The sequence below is a fragment of the Antedon mediterranea genome, chromosome 3 (genome assembly GCF_964355755.1).
Source record: "Antedon mediterranea chromosome 3, ecAntMedi1.1, whole genome shotgun sequence".
In the NCBI taxonomy this organism is placed as follows: domain Eukaryota; kingdom Metazoa; phylum Echinodermata; class Crinoidea; order Comatulida; family Antedonidae; genus Antedon; species Antedon mediterranea.
This window is the reverse complement of record NC_092672.1, coordinates 919040-937405: the sequence shown is the minus strand read 5'-3', so window position 1 is coordinate 937405 and position 18366 is coordinate 919040. Positions and strand designations below refer to the sequence as shown.

Sequence of the window (18366 nt, the reverse complement as noted above, 5' to 3'; positions counted from 1 at the left end):
TCATTTACATGTAGGTAAGTATTTGTTTCACGTGATAATTTAGCCTGTATATCTTTTGTATGTATAACAAGTTGTTTTTTTTATAATCTTGATTCATTTAGAAATTTGGTCGCCAATTGTCGTTGCTACGTACAAAAGTCACGTATCAAAATGGAAACGATTGCAACCCAAATGATAGTAAAAGGAATTTCAAGAATGTCAGGTAAGGAATTTTCAACTAGAAGTATAGCAGACAATTTGGTTCATTGTGTGGCCGTTAGATGGCGCTTTTTTAATATTTAGATTTGCAGTGTTTGGTCTTGGATCTCGATCGTACCATACTTTTTGTAAATTTGCCCATGATGTTAACGACAATCTCATCGAACTTGGAGCACAACAATTACTTGAAGTCGGTGAGGGGGATGAGCTGTACAAACAGGCGGAGTCTTTTCAGATTTGGACGCTTAAAGTGATTCAGGTATGCTAGAGTTAAATCCCGGAGTAAAATGTTTGTAATTCTGATAATAACACTAGCAGGCCTATTGGACACTTTGAAAAAATTGAAAATAAGCCAAACTCAAGCTTATAATAATCATTTGTATTTTATAGACTATCTGCAATGAGAATTCCTTGTATGATCAGACAATCTTACTAAAGTCAATCGATGAAATAAAGAAAGAACTGGAATGGGATCCTAAAGACTATCGTGTTGTCAAAAGTCAGTCTTCAGAACCAAATCTGATAGATTCTCTTTCGTCGATACACAAGAGGAAGGTTGTACCGTGTCGTTTGCATTCAAAAAAAGAATTACAATCACATTCGTCAAGGTAAATGTTCAAACTAATTAGATCTGCTAAAACCTAAAAGTGTAGATCTATTCTTTTGACGTTCCAAAGGTTTTTTTAAAGTTAAATATTGAAGCATGATTACCAATCTAGCCAAACCAAGACTTCTAATTGTAAGTGAACAAGGCCATATACATGGCTGGCCCAGTCGCGTGTGCAAATTTGAGTTAGTGTTTACCGAACGACCGACTGACTAACCAACCGACCGATATAACCATTGAAATTTGCTGATTCTTCTTCTTCGTAATTGGAGCCAACTTCAGATGATGTGAAGACTGCCCCTCCAACTCTGTTTTGCTAGCTCTACTGTATTTGGTTGTGTGGTATTTTTTAATTTATTTGTTCTTTTACAGAGAAAAACTGACTCTCTTATTTATTTATTATTATTTTTTCTCATTTTCTCATTACCTTGTTATTCTTCAGTCGGTCTACGCTACTTATTCGATTGGAACATGTTGAAGAAACTGGTTTATTGTATGACCCAGGTGACCACGTCATCGTTTATCCCTCTAACGATGAAATTCTTGTGAACAAAATTATTGGCAGAATGAACACACGGACTTTTGATGACGTCATTGAAGTTGAAAAACTTGGTATTTATAGTCTATTTATTGAGATTGGTATTTAAATAGGGTTCTTTTTTTATAAGCATTTGCTTGTAGAATTTTTAAATTTTATTTTGTATTGTCATATTGAAATGTTCATCGTTCAAAGAAAATAAAGAAGTTGTCATATATCTTACGGTTACATTTCAAATTAAACGATTTTCAAAGCACAGCGTATAAATAAAAAAAAAACAGTAGTCTACATTTACATACGCAAACTGCATATGTATGTTTGGTCTAGTAATGCAAGTGCCACGATTACAAATAAGTTTGATACTACCTTGTATACATTTCCTGTATTTAAACTCGACAATCCACCGACCGTTGCAATATACCTTCTTACTTTATTCTAGACGCAAGTAAATCATGGAGAAAATGCAGCAGGTTACCGCCCTGCTCAGTACGAACAGCATTGAAACATTTTATAGACATAAGTGCGCCCCCAACTCAGGAACTTCTGACAACTTTTGCATTAATGTCGTCAGATTCTGCTGAGAAACAGATTCTTCAACGACTGTCTACCGTATGTGTTTTTGTGTTCTTCATTTCAATTCAAAATTATTTTCTTTTTCTTATTTTTGGTAAAGTAGCATAAGGAGGAGCTATAAAATCTAATTGACTTATCGAGTCTAGCCCGTTAAGTTTGGTTCCCACTAGTGAGTTGACCAATGACAAGCGTGAATCGTTCTCCATCTTTCCTCATCCGATCCTTTGTTCATTAAACACATATTTGAAACGTTTATTGTTCATGATTTATCAACTAGGAACAAGATTTATACAAAGAGACGTTGCATGCACTTGGAAATCCATCTGTATGTGACGTCCTAGACGTGTTTGTCAACGTAAAGATTACTGCAGAACTCATCATTGAAAAGTTTCCTATCATTAGGCCTCGATACTATTCAGTCAGCTCATGCCTTTTGACCTATGCAAATGAGATTCACCTAACAGTGGCTTTACAGCAGCATTTCACTAGTGGTAAAGTTAATGGTAAGTATATCTTTCAGTTTTAAGTATAGTGCTTGAGCGGCAATAATACCGACATGGTTTCAAATTTTTTCCACAGACTTTTTACCAACTTGGAATTTTAAGGATACATAAAGCTCTGTCTACACTATCAAACTTTATGTGACAAAAAAAATGTGATGTGCCCATATATGGACACGATGATATCACTACCATATTTGGGCACATCACACTTTTTTTGTCAAACTAGTTTTATATTGCAGACAGAGCTTAATACCTCCTTTTTCCAAATTAATGTAGGCCTATACGCTATCGTTTTTTTAAAAGTTATTAGAATTTATTTCACATTTATAATTTACTGTTATTTTTAGGTGTAAAAACAACAGCTAAGAATGGAAAACACAGTTATGGCCTATGTTCCGGATGGTTTCGAAAAATGAAGGCAGAAGATGTCGTTCCATTATCTATCAAAAGGTAATCTACAAAACAATAAAACGAGTCACTTTCAGGTTTTTGTTTTCTTTAGAATCATGTTATACTTTTTTAAGATTCTTTTGCTAATTAATCATGGTTGTTTCTTTCATCAAAGTTTCTAAAGCTATGTCTACACTATCAAACTAGTTTGACAAAAAAGTGTTTTGCGTTATTTAATGTCATTGATTTTGTGTTTAAGATGCGAAGGTTTTCATCTTCCTTCCGAATCGTTTGCACCTATTATCCTAATTGGGAATGGAGCAGGTATTGCGCCATTTCGAGGCTTCTTTCAACACCAGCAGATGAAAGCCAGTTTGAAAGAGAAACCTATATTCACTTTGTTTTATGGCTGTCGTCATCCCTCTATTGACTACGTTTACGAAAATGAATTGAAGGCGCTGTTGCAGTCAGGTGTATTAGAAAGTGTTAATGTAGCATTTTCACAGACAGAAAATGGTCAAAAGGTAGGAATACCTTTTTTAGCTTTATCCTTAAGTTTATGCGGAAATTTCAACAACAAAACCCCAATTATTCCGCAGAAGCAACTACGTCACTTTAAAGGAATTCATTTACAATATCGGTTTTCTGTAACTAAAGTTATCAATTTCGGTTTGCTAGAATAAATGTAATATAAGCAACATACTTTAACATCACCTATTTCATTTAAACTCTACGGCATTGCTGTAAGACAAAACAAATGCACGACTTAGGGGTAGTGGATACTCAAATTTAATTTGACAATGAAAACGACTCTTCCGAGTCATTGATCTTCCGAGTCATTGATCTTCCATGGGTCCCACCAAGAGTAGAGGATATTCGCATCCACCAAACAGACTTATAAACCGTAAGGACTATGAATCGTAGGTCCAGTGTACACAGTTATAACCCGTGAACCCAGTTCATCATTCGAGACAAGTAGGGGTTTCCCTGGTGTGAACTGGTTCACTGGTTGTATCAGATGATTACCACCTATCTGATAGGACAGTTATTGATTACTATTAGTAATCCTTGGCCACATCCTAAAGACATAAAAATAAATAACAATTTAAAAAGAAAGCATTGAAAACACATATTAATATATAACATGTAAACATTTGCTTAAAATAGCGATACGTACAAAATGAATTACTTGAACATTCATTAACTGTATACACGAAAATGATCGAGCAGCGAGGTCACGTGTACATATGTGGTGGGACAAACATGGCGAGAGGCGTAATAACGACATTATTGGACATTATACAAATTCACGGATGCACAACATTAGCAAATGCCGAAGCTATGCTACAGATACTAAAGGTAACGATTATTTTTACTTTTATTTTACTTCATCTTAAGCTCCGTCTACACTATCAAACTTTATGTGACAAACAAATGTGATGTGCTCATATGTGGACATGATGATGTCATATCACTATGCCATATTTAGCCACATCACACTTTTTTTTGTCAAAGTTTGACAGGACAGAGCTTTACGTAGAATCGGAAATATCAATATCATATTAGCCATATTAATTTTTCTACATATACGTTGTTTACCATAGTGTGACAATATAGGCATATTTTGTTTAAATATTATAAAGCTGTCTATACTATCAAACTTTATGTGAACAAAATGGGATGTGCCCATATATGGAAATGATGATGTCATATCACATTTTTTTAGTTTTAAGTTTGATAGTGTAGACAGAGCTTTACACAAACCAGCTTCAAAGAAATGTTGAATAACTCTGATATTTCCTCGAATAGAACTAATTAATATTTTTTAAGTAATTTGTAGGCATATAGGCATATGAAATCATTTCCTTAGTCATTTTCTATATTGTTAGTTAACTTACATAAACATTTCTTTAAAGGACGAAGACCGATATCATGAAGATATATTTGGAGTTTCGCGTTGAAGGAACATCACGTAAGAGATGCGCGCGCGTAAGACGAACCACGCACAAGCGTTTGGCGCGAAGGAACCTGGCGGCAGAAAGTTTTGGCGAGGGAACTTGGTGGGTGGGAAAAGTTGTATATCGATACACAGAATACAAAGACCACGTGATCTAAATAGATAGCTAGACAAAATATGATGCTTTTTGTTCTGAATCAAACAAGCAACAACGTATAATAGCACAGGGTGCTGTCGGTGAACAGCTGCAATCCAAATATTAAATTAAACGGTAGAAAATTAGCCCTAAATTAGATGTAGGAATATAGTACCATTAATCACAACGCTTACCGTATTGCCCACGATACTGCATAGGCCTATATTTTTGTTTGTTTTCATTTTTATTTATTTGGTCAAAATCATAATTTGATATTATTGTATAACACATGCAATTAAACGGAATAATCTAAAAGATTAAAATGATAGATAGTTCAAAATGTTTAAAAAATCAATTTTAATTGATTTATATCACAGAAAGTGTAACAAGACTAACAGGATAAACTATTTTATAATTAGTGTCTAAAAATAGAGTAAAACACTAAGAATAAGAACAAATTAAAAACCCAGTAAAATGTAGATTAAATTGAAATTTACAAATGCTGCTCGTCAATAATTATTATTATTTAATTTCTGTTGGTGATTATCAGTTGATATGGCTTGGGAGATAAGGTTATTCCAACATGTGGTTCCGTTGTTGGTTTCTGCTTGTCTGGAGGTAATTCAAACTTGAACTGATGAACTAAGTGTGTGAAAAACAAATATAGTTCCTTGCGAGCTAATTGTTCTCCCGGGCAGGAACGGCGACCTATGGAGAGAATTATAAGTATACACTGTATTAGATATTTTTCTGGGAAAAAAATACATACATTCTTCTAGTGTTTTGTTTCTTTATTTCCATTCACAACAAAAACATAAACATATATAAATATTCATTACTGTACAAAACGAAAGAATGGAAAGGGGGAATGTCTGAAGCACAGCTTATAAGTAGAAATCTTTTTTTTTTCTTATCAACAAAAAAAGATTAATCAGAGTATTGCAAAAGTAATTTATCTTTGTATTTTATTTTAGGCCTAAAAGTTATAGGATTCTTATGTAACTTAAGAGTCTCAGGTATTTCACGCCAAAGTTCAACCCCTTTACTAACTAAACTTAATTATTTTTTAGTGGTTCTTTTAAATTGTGGGTAGAATTGGTGTTTTTGTTGAGTATATTTATCGTGGATAACTGAGCATAACATGAAATTATTTTGAACAATCGCTGTGTCGTTCTTAAACTATCTATAATTGTGGATACTGAAAATAACCTACCAACTGAGAATGGAATTAACTCCTCCATTTTGATTAGATTACATTTTTCATCGATAAATCTTTCTGGTTTAAATTTGTCTGGTTCATGCCAAGTGGTTTGGTCATGCATCACTGCCCACATATTTGGTATCACGGTTGTACCTTTTGCTATAAAATGCCCCTGGTAGTACGTATCGTGCAGAACAGCATGCGCGACACCTGTATGTAAAACAGTGTGTATAAAATGTGTTCGTATATATTTATTATTTTAAAATTATATATTCGAGGTATGTAATTACAGGCATATATTATATAGGCTCAATTATTTACCTAATGGAGCAATAGGTCGGATACGGGTCACTTCCATCATCACTGCCTCAGAGTACACAAGTTTTGGTTGGTCCTTATATGTTGGAGGATTGTTTCCTCCACATACTGACATTATGTCTTCATACACCTTAGCCTGAATATCGGGATAGAGAGCTAAGTACAGAATTACCCATTTTAACGTTGTTGCGGTTGTTTCAGTTCCAGCGATAAAAAGTTCCGAGATAACTTGTTTGGCTGATTCATCGTCAAATGCATCTGTATTCTCACCTTCATTCTCCAGTTCAGATTTTGCTTTTAAAAACTCATCGATAAAGTCACGTGGATTGTTGAAGTCAATTGTTTCTGTATGCTCTTTCAATTCAACATTAATGAATTCATTCATAAACGTATCTACATTTTTAAATATAGTCTTCCAACCACTTCCAGGAATATATCTCAAGATTGGTAGAAAGTTCAGAGCAGCAGAATGGGAAATCATTTCAAAATTTGCGTACAGTATACTTAGAAATCTTTTGAATTTTGGATCGTCATACTTGTAACGTTTTCCAAAAACGATTCCACATGTGATGTTTGAAACGGCGTTCTCGATGATATGTTTAGGGTCGTATTCAACTGACGTGTCAGCAACTTCTAACAGTTTACGTTTCAGGTATTCTAGTTCGTGTACAATTGTATTTTCAAAAGTTGATTTACCCATTCCCAAACTTCGAAATATTTTCATGGCAAATATTCTTTTTTCTTTTAATTGTAAATGTAAATACCCACTTGCTATACCTTGAAATACAATACAAATTATTAGAAACTTTGTTTTGGCAACCAATCACAAAAGGCTAACAAAAAAACGTCATAGCTTACGCCTAGCGCGTACATATATCTAAGACAAAGCTAGATACAGTGATTGTTTCTCATAATATAGGTAAATAGATAAATATAGACTATAGACCTACTAACACGTGGTTACCTTTTCCGTGACTTATTTCATCAATCACAAGCAGTTTCGGACGATCATTAAAAGTGTCTCCTGATTTAGCGAACATTTGCTTCATTGACTTGAAATCATTGACGAAAACCACCAGTCTGCTGCCAAGATATCCTGAAAACACTGGACCATACTTCTTAGAATATCTTACCAGTACCTTTTGTGGTTGGCTTCCCAAAAACGGTATTATACCAAGGCCGGGAAGACCCCATGGTCCAGGTAGCAGGTTACGACGTAGATCCCTTGTAATATACGAAAGAAACAGCAAAACTGTAATTCCAATAATACACGTTTGGAGGTCCATTCTAGCAAATAAGTCGTCGTAAAGAAACTCCATGATTGAAGAGTGTGATTTCGCGACTCTGAGAAAGAGTATCTCTGCTGAGAATGATGTAAATGAGCGAGAAATTATCCCGGAAATTATGCAATATATAAGGCATGTGACCTCAACGCAAACATAGCATTTTATCTTGCATATAGTATTAATAAACGCTATGGTTGATTGGTTCATGCATTAATATAAAACACATTGTGCGAGTCATGCATGGATATTTATTTTGTATCGTTGTATAGTGTGCATAGTATAATACACAAAGGAATATTAAATGGATTAAATACCGGTATTAGAATGTTATGCTTTAGCGATTATATTTAACAATCAACAGGGTGACCTTCAACTAGGTACAAGGTATAGGTATATTTATCTCTATGTTGACAGTACGAATATTGACCTATTTTGTCAATTACAAGCAGTTCCGAACGATCATTCAAAGTTTCTCCTGATTTAGCGAACATGGTCCCGGTAGCAGGTTACGACGTAGATCCCTTGTAATATACTTAGTTTTATAGATATATTGTCCCTCTGAAAAATATTTTTCAAATTTGTTTTTGAATGTGTCATTTTATTGTCACATAATAGTTATTTTACATGAAAAAATGTAATTTAAAGTAAAAAATACTTTTGAGTTATAATTAAACGTTTCTTTTCTCTTTTTATATGTGAATAAATATTTTTTGTGTTGTTACAGAAGTGAATAACTTTGATATGAAACACAGACTCAATTTCTGTCACTTTAGTACAAACAAAAACTTTCATGGACTGCTTTAATAATAATTCAATGATTTTCTGACAGCGATTTACAGTATTATATAATATCATGGGACTCATAAATACCAGAAATGCTTTGGGATTTGTCGTTCAACCGTTAGACTCTATTCCCAGACGTTTTTGGGTCTAGCAGCTGGGACCTATAAATTATAGTGGAGTATGCATTTTCGCAAAAATGTGAGTCCCTCAGTACTAAAACTGCTGCTTGCTTTATATCCGATTACGTCATCTCTTGTGACGTAGCGGGCTAGAGCAGCAGCGTGAAAACTGTTCAGACATCAGGACTATCATTCGAATAGTTTATTATTAGAACAAGGTAAGCAATGATTAATTAACAATGAAGTACTTCCGATTAACAAAAAACAAAAACTACAATGTGTATAGGAACCATTGTTGTACGGTAACTTTCATATTTTCTAGACCTCTGGCCAAGTATCATCTCGACGAACCACGTAGTTAATTCATAGCCTGACCAGAAAGAGCTAGGCCCCTAGACGATCCCTCGCGTGGTGAATTACCTCATCTCTCCTCCCATTGTCGCTATGGCGTAACGTAGTAGCCTAATTCAAGTAGGATTTGCCGCGAAGAAAATAATGTAATTATACGGTTGTAAATAAACATGATTTGCATTAGGCCTAGGCCCTAATATATAATTAATATTATTAAATACAACCTATGGATATCGAATTAAGCTAATAATGTCAATTTCAACTCAATAATGTTACATTTTTTATAAACTTCGTTAAAAACCATATTAAAAATTAATCCAAATCCGTCTTGATTTAGTCGAGATTGACCTGATTTAGTCGCCGATTTAGTTCGGTTTATAAATTAAAATGACGTCATTTTCAAAGTTTCAGGCGTCTGTCTACACTGTCAAACGTGATGTGATGTGCCCATGGACACGATGACGTCACATCACTACCACTCAAACTACCGTAGTTTTATACAGTAGACCTTAACAATTATATCAATGCCTTACGTCATCACAAACGTGTAATTTAAAATTGCGCGTTTGATCACGTAAGTCTTTAATGGAGTAGTTATTGAATATCATGTGACCCACAACCCTCCAATTGAATGAAAAGAATCTACTCAGGTGGGTTGTAGTTTCGGTTGCTTAATCTTGATTTAATTTCTGTTGGTGATTATCAGTTGATAAGGTTTGGGAGATAAGGTTGCTCCAACATGTGGTTCCGTTGTTGGTTTTGGCTTTTCTGGAGGTAATTCAAACTTGAACTGATGAACTAAGTGTGTGAAGAACAAATATAGTTCCTTGCGCGCCAATTGTTCCCCTAAGCATGAACGGCGACCTATGAAGAAAGTCATAATATAGTAAATAAGATTACATATTTTTTCTAGAGAAAATACTTTGAACTCTAGTATAGTTCTAAAACTAGGTAGATAGGCATACTGAAAATAACCTACCAACTGAGAATGGAATTAACTCCTCAATTTTGATTACATCACAATTTTCATCGATAAATCTTTCTGGTTTAAATTTCTCTGGTTCATGCCAAGTGGTTTGGTCATGCATCACTGCCCAAAAATTTGGTATCACGGGTGTACCTTTTGGTATAAAATGCCCCTCGTAGTACGTATCTTGTAGAACAGCATGTGCAACACCTGAATATAAAAACAGTGTGTTTAAAATGTGTTGGTATATTATTTTTAATGATATATTCGAGGTAGGTATAAAACAGTCACTAAATGTTTAGATGTTAATTTTATTCGATAATGCATTGCATAAACGTTTAATAATACTAAGACTTTGGAATAATTATGAAATACGTATGGTGCGAATTGTCAAATAAGCGACTTCGATAGCTCCAGAGGGCGCAATATTTCAAAGGTCAATCGGGAGAAAATGTTCCATCGATGCGCGCGTGGCTAGCCCGATGTTCTAAAATTTACATCATCGCGGTAGGCGCGCGCGCCTCGATGAAACATTTTCTCCTGATTGAGCTTTGAAATATTGCGCCCTCTGGAGTTATCAAAGTTGCTTATTGGCCTTAAAAGTGGGGTGGTATTGATAATTAAAAAAACAAAACTTTAAAAGACCTATGTTTTTTATAGGCTCTACTATTATTTACCTAATGGAACAACGGGCCGGATACGGATCACTTCCATCATCACGGCTTCAGAGTACACAAGTTTTGTTTGGTCCTTGTATGTTGGAGGTTTGTTTCCTCCACATGCTGAAATTATTTCTTCATGTACCTTCGTCTGAATTTCGGGATAGAGAGCTAAGTACAGAATTGCCCATTTTAAAGATGTTGCGGTTGTTTCAGTTCCAGCGATAAAAAGTTCTGCCACAATCTGTTTGGCCGATTCATCGTCAAACGCATCAGTATTCTCGCCTTCATTCTCCAGTTCAGATTTTGCTTTCAAAAACTCATCGATGAAGTCACGAGGATTGTTGTAATCGACGTTTTTTGTATGCTCTTTTATTTCAACACTAATAAATTCATTCATAAACGTATCTGCGTTTTTAAATATAGTCTTCCAACCACTTCCGGGAATATATCTCAAGATTGGTATAAAGTTCAGGCCAGCAGCTTGGGATACCTTTTCAAAATTTGCGTACAGTATACTTAGAAATCGTTTGAATTTTGGATCGTCGTAATTGTAACGTTTTCCAAAAACAATTCCACATGTGATGTTTGAAACGGCGTTTTCGATGATATGTTTAGGGTCGTATGCAACGGACGTATCAGCTACTTCTATTAGTTTACTTTTCAGGTATTCTAGTTCGTGTACAATTGTATTTTCAAAAGATGATTTACCCATTCCGAAACTTCGAAATATTTTCATGGCAAATCTTCTTTTTTCTTTTATTTGGTTATGCAAATACCCACTCACTAACCCTAAAGATAAATACAAATTGTTAGATACTTATAAAGTCATAGCTTACGCCTAAAGGTCATTTTACTCCGACGAGTGGTAACGGTAAGTGGAAAACGAACACATTTTAGAATCTATGTTATTTATTATGACTATTTAAACATAACTCAGAGCGGACGGGTGGTTGAACGGAAATTCGCTTAGGATAAACACTTCGATTTTGTGAAAATACCGCCATGTAATTGTATATTCTGGTCAATCGAAGACATGATTGATTTTACGTTATCTATCGACAACTTTTTTTGTGTGAGTCCGTCGAGTTCAATATGACAATAAATACGAGTGCCGTAGTATGCCTAGCCTAGTTTTGGAACCTGTTATTATTCAGAAATACAACAACAACTACGACGTGACTGAATGTACGACATGTAGGAATAGGTCCATCTAAAACATAGGCTACTGGTCTAGTTCTAATGACAGTCAGGCATATTATTCTAGTCCAGCAGTGCTTGTAACATGCAGTAGCCTCGAGGCCTACAAGAATCTATACTTTCCACCTCACGCGCTATGTAAATGATGGCAAGCCACGTGGTTTTCCGCCTACTTTACCTTTTACCGTTACCCTGTGGCATTTGGCCTTAAAAACGCGTACATATATTTAAAACAAAGCGAGAGGCAGTGATTGCTTCACATATCATTGGTAATTAGCTATTCCAGTCGTCAACAATGTAAGAATTAGAATTTGTTCGGTGCCCGCCCGTCAATGTATATAAGTATGTGTATATAAGTTTAAACTTTAAATTATCTTTTAAAGAAATATACTGAAAATACTCAAACAAGCATTCAATTGTATTAATTTATTGTCAGTTCTTTTTTATCATATGTAATGTGATTTCCTCAACTTCATCGTTTCAAATATATATATATATATATATATTGACAAAATTGGCAGATCGTACAATACCGGTATGAAATAAAAGTAGGATGCCCCAACGAAAGAGAAATACAAGTTATAGGCCTAGATATAAATAAAGACTAAATACGTTACCTTTTCCGTGACTTATTTTGTCAAACATAAGAAGTTTTGGACGGTCATTAAAAGTGTCTCCTGATTTAGCGAACATCTGCTTCATTGACTTGAAATCATTGACGAAAACAACCAGTCTGCTTCCAAGATATCCTGAAAACACTGGACCATACTTCTTAGAATATCTTACCAGTGTCTGTTGTGGTTGGCTTCCCAAAAACGGTATTATACCAAGGACGGGAAGACCCCATGGTCCCGGTGGATGGTTGCGACGCAGATTTCGTGTAATATACACAAGAAACAACAACGTTGTAATTCCAATAAGACAGGTTTGGAAGTTCATTCTAGCAAATAATTCGTCGTAAAGTAACTCCATGATTTAGGAGTGTGATCTCGCAACTACAAGAAAGAGTATCTTGGCTGAGAATGATGTGAGTGAGATGCAATTTATAATGCAACGTGACGTCAACGCAAACATACAAATGTGCATTTATCTCCACGGAATTTGATTAACCTTTGTAGTACATATTATGTAGCACAGTGTGATTGGAGAGTATAATCAAAATATCCAATCAATTTATCAATCATATCTCCTTATTTGTGAGTAGTTTAAATAATACAGGTTAAAACAGGAGAAAATTTAGTAGGTGAAACGCAACGTTCTTTCATATTAAACGCTAGGGTTTATGGGTTCATGGATTAATATAAAGGACCATGTGCGCGTTTCGACCATTAGTATTCATTTTCTAACGTTGTTGTTTGCACAGGTGTATTATATATCAGAATAGAATCATGCTTTATTTAAAATATCAGCAGGGTGACATTCAACTAGTTACAAAGGCATATTTATCTCCATGTTGACAGTAAGAATATTGACTTTAGAAATAACCTTTGTAGGACATATTATGTAGCACCGTGTGATTGGATAGTATAATCAAAATATTAAATGAAAAGTAAGCATAAAACATTATAGCCGTATAGCAAATCAGGTGGAAGTTCACATTCGTTGGATTATGTCATTTGTTTGGTGTATGTTGCTATTGGGCTATATATTATATTAATACTGAAACACTTCGTAAATCAATGCCTTGCACCGAAATTGTCATTAAGTATAAGAATAGATATAAATAAAAAAATATAACACTACAAAGAAATACTCAAAGACTTGAACATTTAAATGCACTGCATACTGTTTGACGAGGAGTAGCTCAATCTTCAGATGTTTGGTTCTGAATGTGCAAACGCGACTCTACAGCTCACTCGGTTGGTTTGGTTGGTTGGTCGGTCGGTAAACACTAAATCAAATTTGAGCACGCGACAGCAGCCATGTATATGGCCTTGTTTTTTCTTTCATGAACCTTACGTATGCCTATTTTTAGTTCGTTACCAGTTGATATACAGAATAGATAAACACCGAGACGAGAAATTAAAAATGGTAGACATTCACAAGTTAACTGGAGAACTTATTTGTTCATTCCTATTTGTATAATAATATAACAGATTAAGCCAAAAACTAAATAAAGATAAAAAGGTAAACTGTTAAAGCCACTTGCTGAGAGTAAAGCCACTTGCTGAGAGTAAAGCCACTTGCTGAGACTAAAGCCACTTGCTGAGACTAAAGCCACTTGCTGAGAGTAATATAGAAAAGTACCAAGCAATGAATATAGTATGTTTCTTTCACTAACTTCCGTATGCCTACCGGTATTTTTAGTTAGTTGGTCAGATGTGTTTGACCTACTCTGACGTAATTTGTACTTTATACTAAGTACATTGAGAATACTTGCGAAAATATACGTAAGTAATTCTCCGGTGGAACTCGGTCCCACGACATCCAGATCACCAGTTCATACCTCTAGACCACCGAGCTTGCGCGGAAGGCTAGGGGTTAGATTCGAGCCCGAGTAGGCAGCGGGTATACTCCACCATGTTAACTGGAAAAGTTATTTCACTCATTATTTGTATAATAATATAAACACTGCAGAAAAGATAAAAAAGGTAAAACTGTTTTTAAAGCCACTTGTTGAGAGATATATGGGACAGCACAAAGCAATGTATTAAGATATAGATGGTAAATAGATGATTTTAAACTTGAACTTCAAGACAAATTAAACGTATAAAAATTAGGGTTGCTCATTGTGTAATTTCTGTTCGTATTTATTAGTCTTTGGGCGATAACGTTTTTCAAACATATGGTTCAGTAGTTGGTTTCTGGTTTGCCGATAATTCGAATTTGAACTGATGAACTGTAAAAAGGATAAAAATGGTTCTAAGGTTTTAATCCCCTTGTAGTATGTAGATAAGTATGTAGGAATTCATTATCATCATCAAGCTTAACTAAACAATGTACTAAGAATCCGTAAGAATTGAACTAAAACTTAGATAAGAAAAATCAAACTTATACAGATGAATGCAAGACTATTGCAGCTCATTAAGCCTATCTAATTTCTGTTGGTGATTATCAGTTGATATGGCTTTGGAGATAAGGTTATTCCAACATGTGGTTCCGTTGTTGGTTTCTGCTTGTCTGGAGGTAATTCAAACTTGAACTGATGAACTAAGTGTGTGAAAAACAGATACAGATTTATACGTGCTAATTGCTCTCCTGGGCATGAACGGCGACCTGGAAAAATTTTAATTTAATTAATAAAAATATTATAATAAAAACTTTCAAATCAATTAACTAATTGACGGCAAACAAAAAACGCCAAATCCCACCATTTGAAAAATTCCAGAAGAAAACGAATCAATTTTGGTTGCTTTGTGTCTTCATCATTTTCAGAAATATAAGCAATTGATTGTTCTGGGAAGCGCAGACAATAAGATACGAGGCGCGCACGTCAACTGATTTTGGATTTTCGTAGAGTTCGTGTTAAGCTTAGTTTACACTTACACGATTTTGTCACTGTTTAGATGGCAGGTTTCTGTTAAACGCATTACAAATTAGTTGTATTCAATACTTACCAATCGAGAATGGAATTAACTCCTCATTTTTAATAATATTGCATCTCTCATCGATAAATCTTTCTGGTTTAAATTTTTCTGGTTCCTGCCAAGTGGTTTGGTCATGCAACGCCGCCCAAACATTTTGTATCACGGTTGTACCTTTTGGTATAAAATGCCCCTCGTAGTACGTATCGTGCAGAACACCATGCGGCACACCTGTGGGAACCATTAATGTAAACATTGCGTTTGAAAATTAATGTTATTATTACTCCAGACTACGCATAGCGGTTGAGCAGAAAGTTATTCTGCACATTTCAGATTCATATTTAGAAACGTTGTGCGCATAATGCATACAATACATCAATCAATCAATACAACTCCTACAATAACTCGTGTTGAGCGTCATGGAAACGAAAAGATACTGATAGACTGAGGAGGAATTTTGCAATGATATTAAACACAAAGCAGTGATTTACCTAAAGGAACTGCGGGTCGGATACGGGTGACTTCCATCATCACTGCCTCAGTGTATACCAGTTTCGGTCGGTCTTTCAAAGTTGGTGGATTGGTCTGTCCACACACTGATTCAATTTCGTCATACACCTTAGCCTGGATGTCAGGATTAAGAGCCAAGTACAGAATTGCCCATTTTAAAGTTGATGCGGTGGTTTCGGTTCCAGCGGCAAAAAGATCAACAACAACTTGTTCGGCTGATTCCTGATCAAACGCATCCGTATTCTCACCAGCGTTTTCCAGTTCAAATTTTGTTTTCAAAAACTCATCGATGAAATCGCGTGGATTGTTGACGTCAATGGTTTCTGTATGCTCTTTTAATTCAAATTTAATGAATTCATTCATAATCGTATCTATTTTGTTCATCACCGTCTTCCAACCGCTTCCGGGAATATACCTCAAGATCGGTAGAAAGTTTAGAACTGAAGACTGAGATAGCATTTCAAATATTGCATACAGTGTACTTAGAAATCTGTTGAATTTGGGATCATCGTACTTGTAACGTTTTCCAAAAACGATCCCACATATGATATTTGAAACGGCATTTTCGATGATATGTTGTGGGTCGTATTCAACTGACGTATTAGCTACTTCTAATAACTCAGTTTTGATGTATTCTAGTTCGTTTACAATTGTATTTTCAAATCTTGATTTACCTATTCCCAAACTTCGAAATATTTTCATGGTAAATCTTCTTTTCTCTTTTAACTGGAGATGCAAATACCCATTTGCTAATCCTATCAAGTAAAAATTGTGAGATTATTAGATCGGTTTGGCCAAAAAAAAAACTGAGAATATATTGTTTGAAGGTTTGCATATTGGAATCAATAATAATGTTCTTTGTGGTACACTAAGTATATATAGTTCGGGAAAGAACTAGGGATACTGAGTTTCTCGACGTTTTGATTAATATACTTTGATCGTCCTCAGGAGTGAGAAAGTCCAGGAAACTAAGAATAAAAGTGAAATTGAGTGGGACTGGTGTGAACTATAGCAAGATTCGTGTTTCAAAGAGGTGTGAACAGAAAAGTGAGACACGCTAAAAGCAATAGCATTGTCTTGACTGGGTAAACAAAAACCATGAGTCTTAAAAGGCCAAAGACTATGGCATGGTTTACAGTCGATGTAGATTATTGTTGAAGATAGCCAAATGTCACTAATAACAAATGTATTGATGAAGGTATTTGTGTTCGTAGATTTCAATGTCTTCTCTGGAATGCCAAGAAGGAACAGTAGCAATCAGTTTAGCTTCTTTCAAATTAACTCAGTGTTGTTGTTTGTGAGAATGCATAATTATGGATGATGTGTCCTGCTCTCCTCTTCTGTAATCTCACTCCTGAGCGAAACGTTGAGAAACTCACAAGTTCTTTTCAGAACTATAAACACTTGGTGTATTGCAAACCTTATAACAACGTACATACAAGAATGATATCATGTTATCACAATATGACATTATCATGACCTACGACCTTTGAAAGATGTTTTTATATTAAAAGGTCTTATAGGTCGTCGCATATCTAAAGTTCCCAATAGCATGTTTCAGAAACATTATCATTTCTTTTATTTGATTTTCATGGCCCTTTTAACACAGTATAACAGTAACCCAAGAAAGCTAAAGAAAATATCTGTACACGAAACACGTTACCTTTTCCGTGACTTATTTCATCAATCACGAGCAGTTTCGGACGATCATTAAAAGTGTCTCCTGATTTAGCAAACATTTGCTTCATGGACTTGAAATCATTGACGAAAACCACCAGTCTGCTTCCAAGATATCCTGAAAACACTGGACCATACTTCTTAGAATATCTTACCAGTGTCTGTTGTGGTTGGCTTCCCAAAAACGGTATTATACCAAGGCCAGGAATCCCCCATGGTCCCGGTAGCAGATTACGACGTAGATCCCTTGTAATATACACAAGAAACAACAACATTGTAATTCCAATAATACATGTTTGGAAGTTGATTCTAGAAAATAAGTCGTCGTAATGAAACTCCATGTTTGACGTAACCCCTAGAAATGCTGAATGCTGTAACAAGTGATAACAGTGAATGAAGTCAACAATCAACAACTTAGCAATGCGGAGGATGTGACGTATGTGTTTTATATAACACTTCTCTGAGTGTATCCGTGAAATTTGATTGGTTGATTTCGTATCATAAACTAATGATATTTATTGGCGATATATATATATATATATATCAATAAATAAATGAAAGACGCTAGTAAATTACCAACTGAACATTTTATTGCACTACAGGCTGTTTCATGAGTATGAACTCAATCTTCAGGTGCTTGGCTCTGAATGATAGTCACAAGTGACTATGACTTGTGACTATCATTCAGAGCCAAGCACCTGAAGATTGAGTTCATACTCATGAAACAGCCTGTAGTGCAATAAAATGTTCAGTTGGTAATTTACTAGCGTCTTTCATTTATTTATTTATATTTGGCTCTACATTTTGTATCGAGCACTTTCGCTTTCATGGTCTGCGTTAAATTCACCACGATTTATATATATATATCT

General features: G+C 35.0%; 4 protein-coding genes across 4 annotated transcripts; 1 reads left to right on the top strand and 3 right to left on the bottom strand.

The window, feature by feature from the left end:
• Nucleotides 1-195: 195 nt before the first annotated feature.
• On the top strand, nt 196-2873 carry LOC140043454 (nitric oxide synthase 1-like). The gene is made up of 7 exons (XM_072087966.1): nt 196-202; nt 291-457; nt 589-806; nt 1248-1444; nt 1783-1952; nt 2194-2419; nt 2767-2873. The coding sequence occupies exons 1-7, from the start codon at nt 196-198 to the stop codon at nt 2871-2873; spliced, it is 1092 nt and encodes a 363-aa protein (XP_071944067.1).
• Nucleotides 2874-5330: 2457 nt separating this feature from the next.
• On the bottom strand, nt 5331-7769 carry LOC140044421 (cytochrome P450 2U1-like). The gene is made up of 4 exons (XM_072088918.1): nt 7386-7769; nt 6425-7198; nt 6116-6313; nt 5331-5610 (listed from the first exon to the last, which is right to left on the bottom strand). Exons 1-4 carry the CDS (start codon nt 7738-7740, stop codon nt 5429-5431), a joined length of 1509 nt encoding a protein of 502 aa, XP_071945019.1. The 5' UTR covers nt 7741-7769; the 3' UTR covers nt 5331-5428.
• Nucleotides 7770-8508: 739 nt separating this feature from the next.
• LOC140043451 (cytochrome P450 2U1-like) lies at nt 8509-12758 on the bottom strand. Its single transcript, XM_072087963.1, has 4 exons — nt 12404-12758; nt 10605-11378; nt 9940-10137; nt 8509-9824 (listed from the first exon to the last, which is right to left on the bottom strand). The coding sequence occupies exons 1-4, from the start codon at nt 12756-12758 to the stop codon at nt 9643-9645; spliced, it is 1509 nt and encodes a 502-aa protein (XP_071944064.1). The 3' UTR covers nt 8509-9642.
• Nucleotides 12759-14820: 2062 nt separating this feature from the next.
• LOC140043449 (cytochrome P450 2U1-like) lies at nt 14821-17838 on the bottom strand. The gene is made up of 4 exons (XM_072087959.1): nt 17484-17838; nt 15802-16575; nt 15344-15541; nt 14821-15002 (listed from the first exon to the last, which is right to left on the bottom strand). Exons 1-4 carry the CDS (start codon nt 17836-17838, stop codon nt 14821-14823), a joined length of 1509 nt encoding a protein of 502 aa, XP_071944060.1.
• Between the last annotated feature and the right edge of the window lie 528 nt (nt 17839-18366).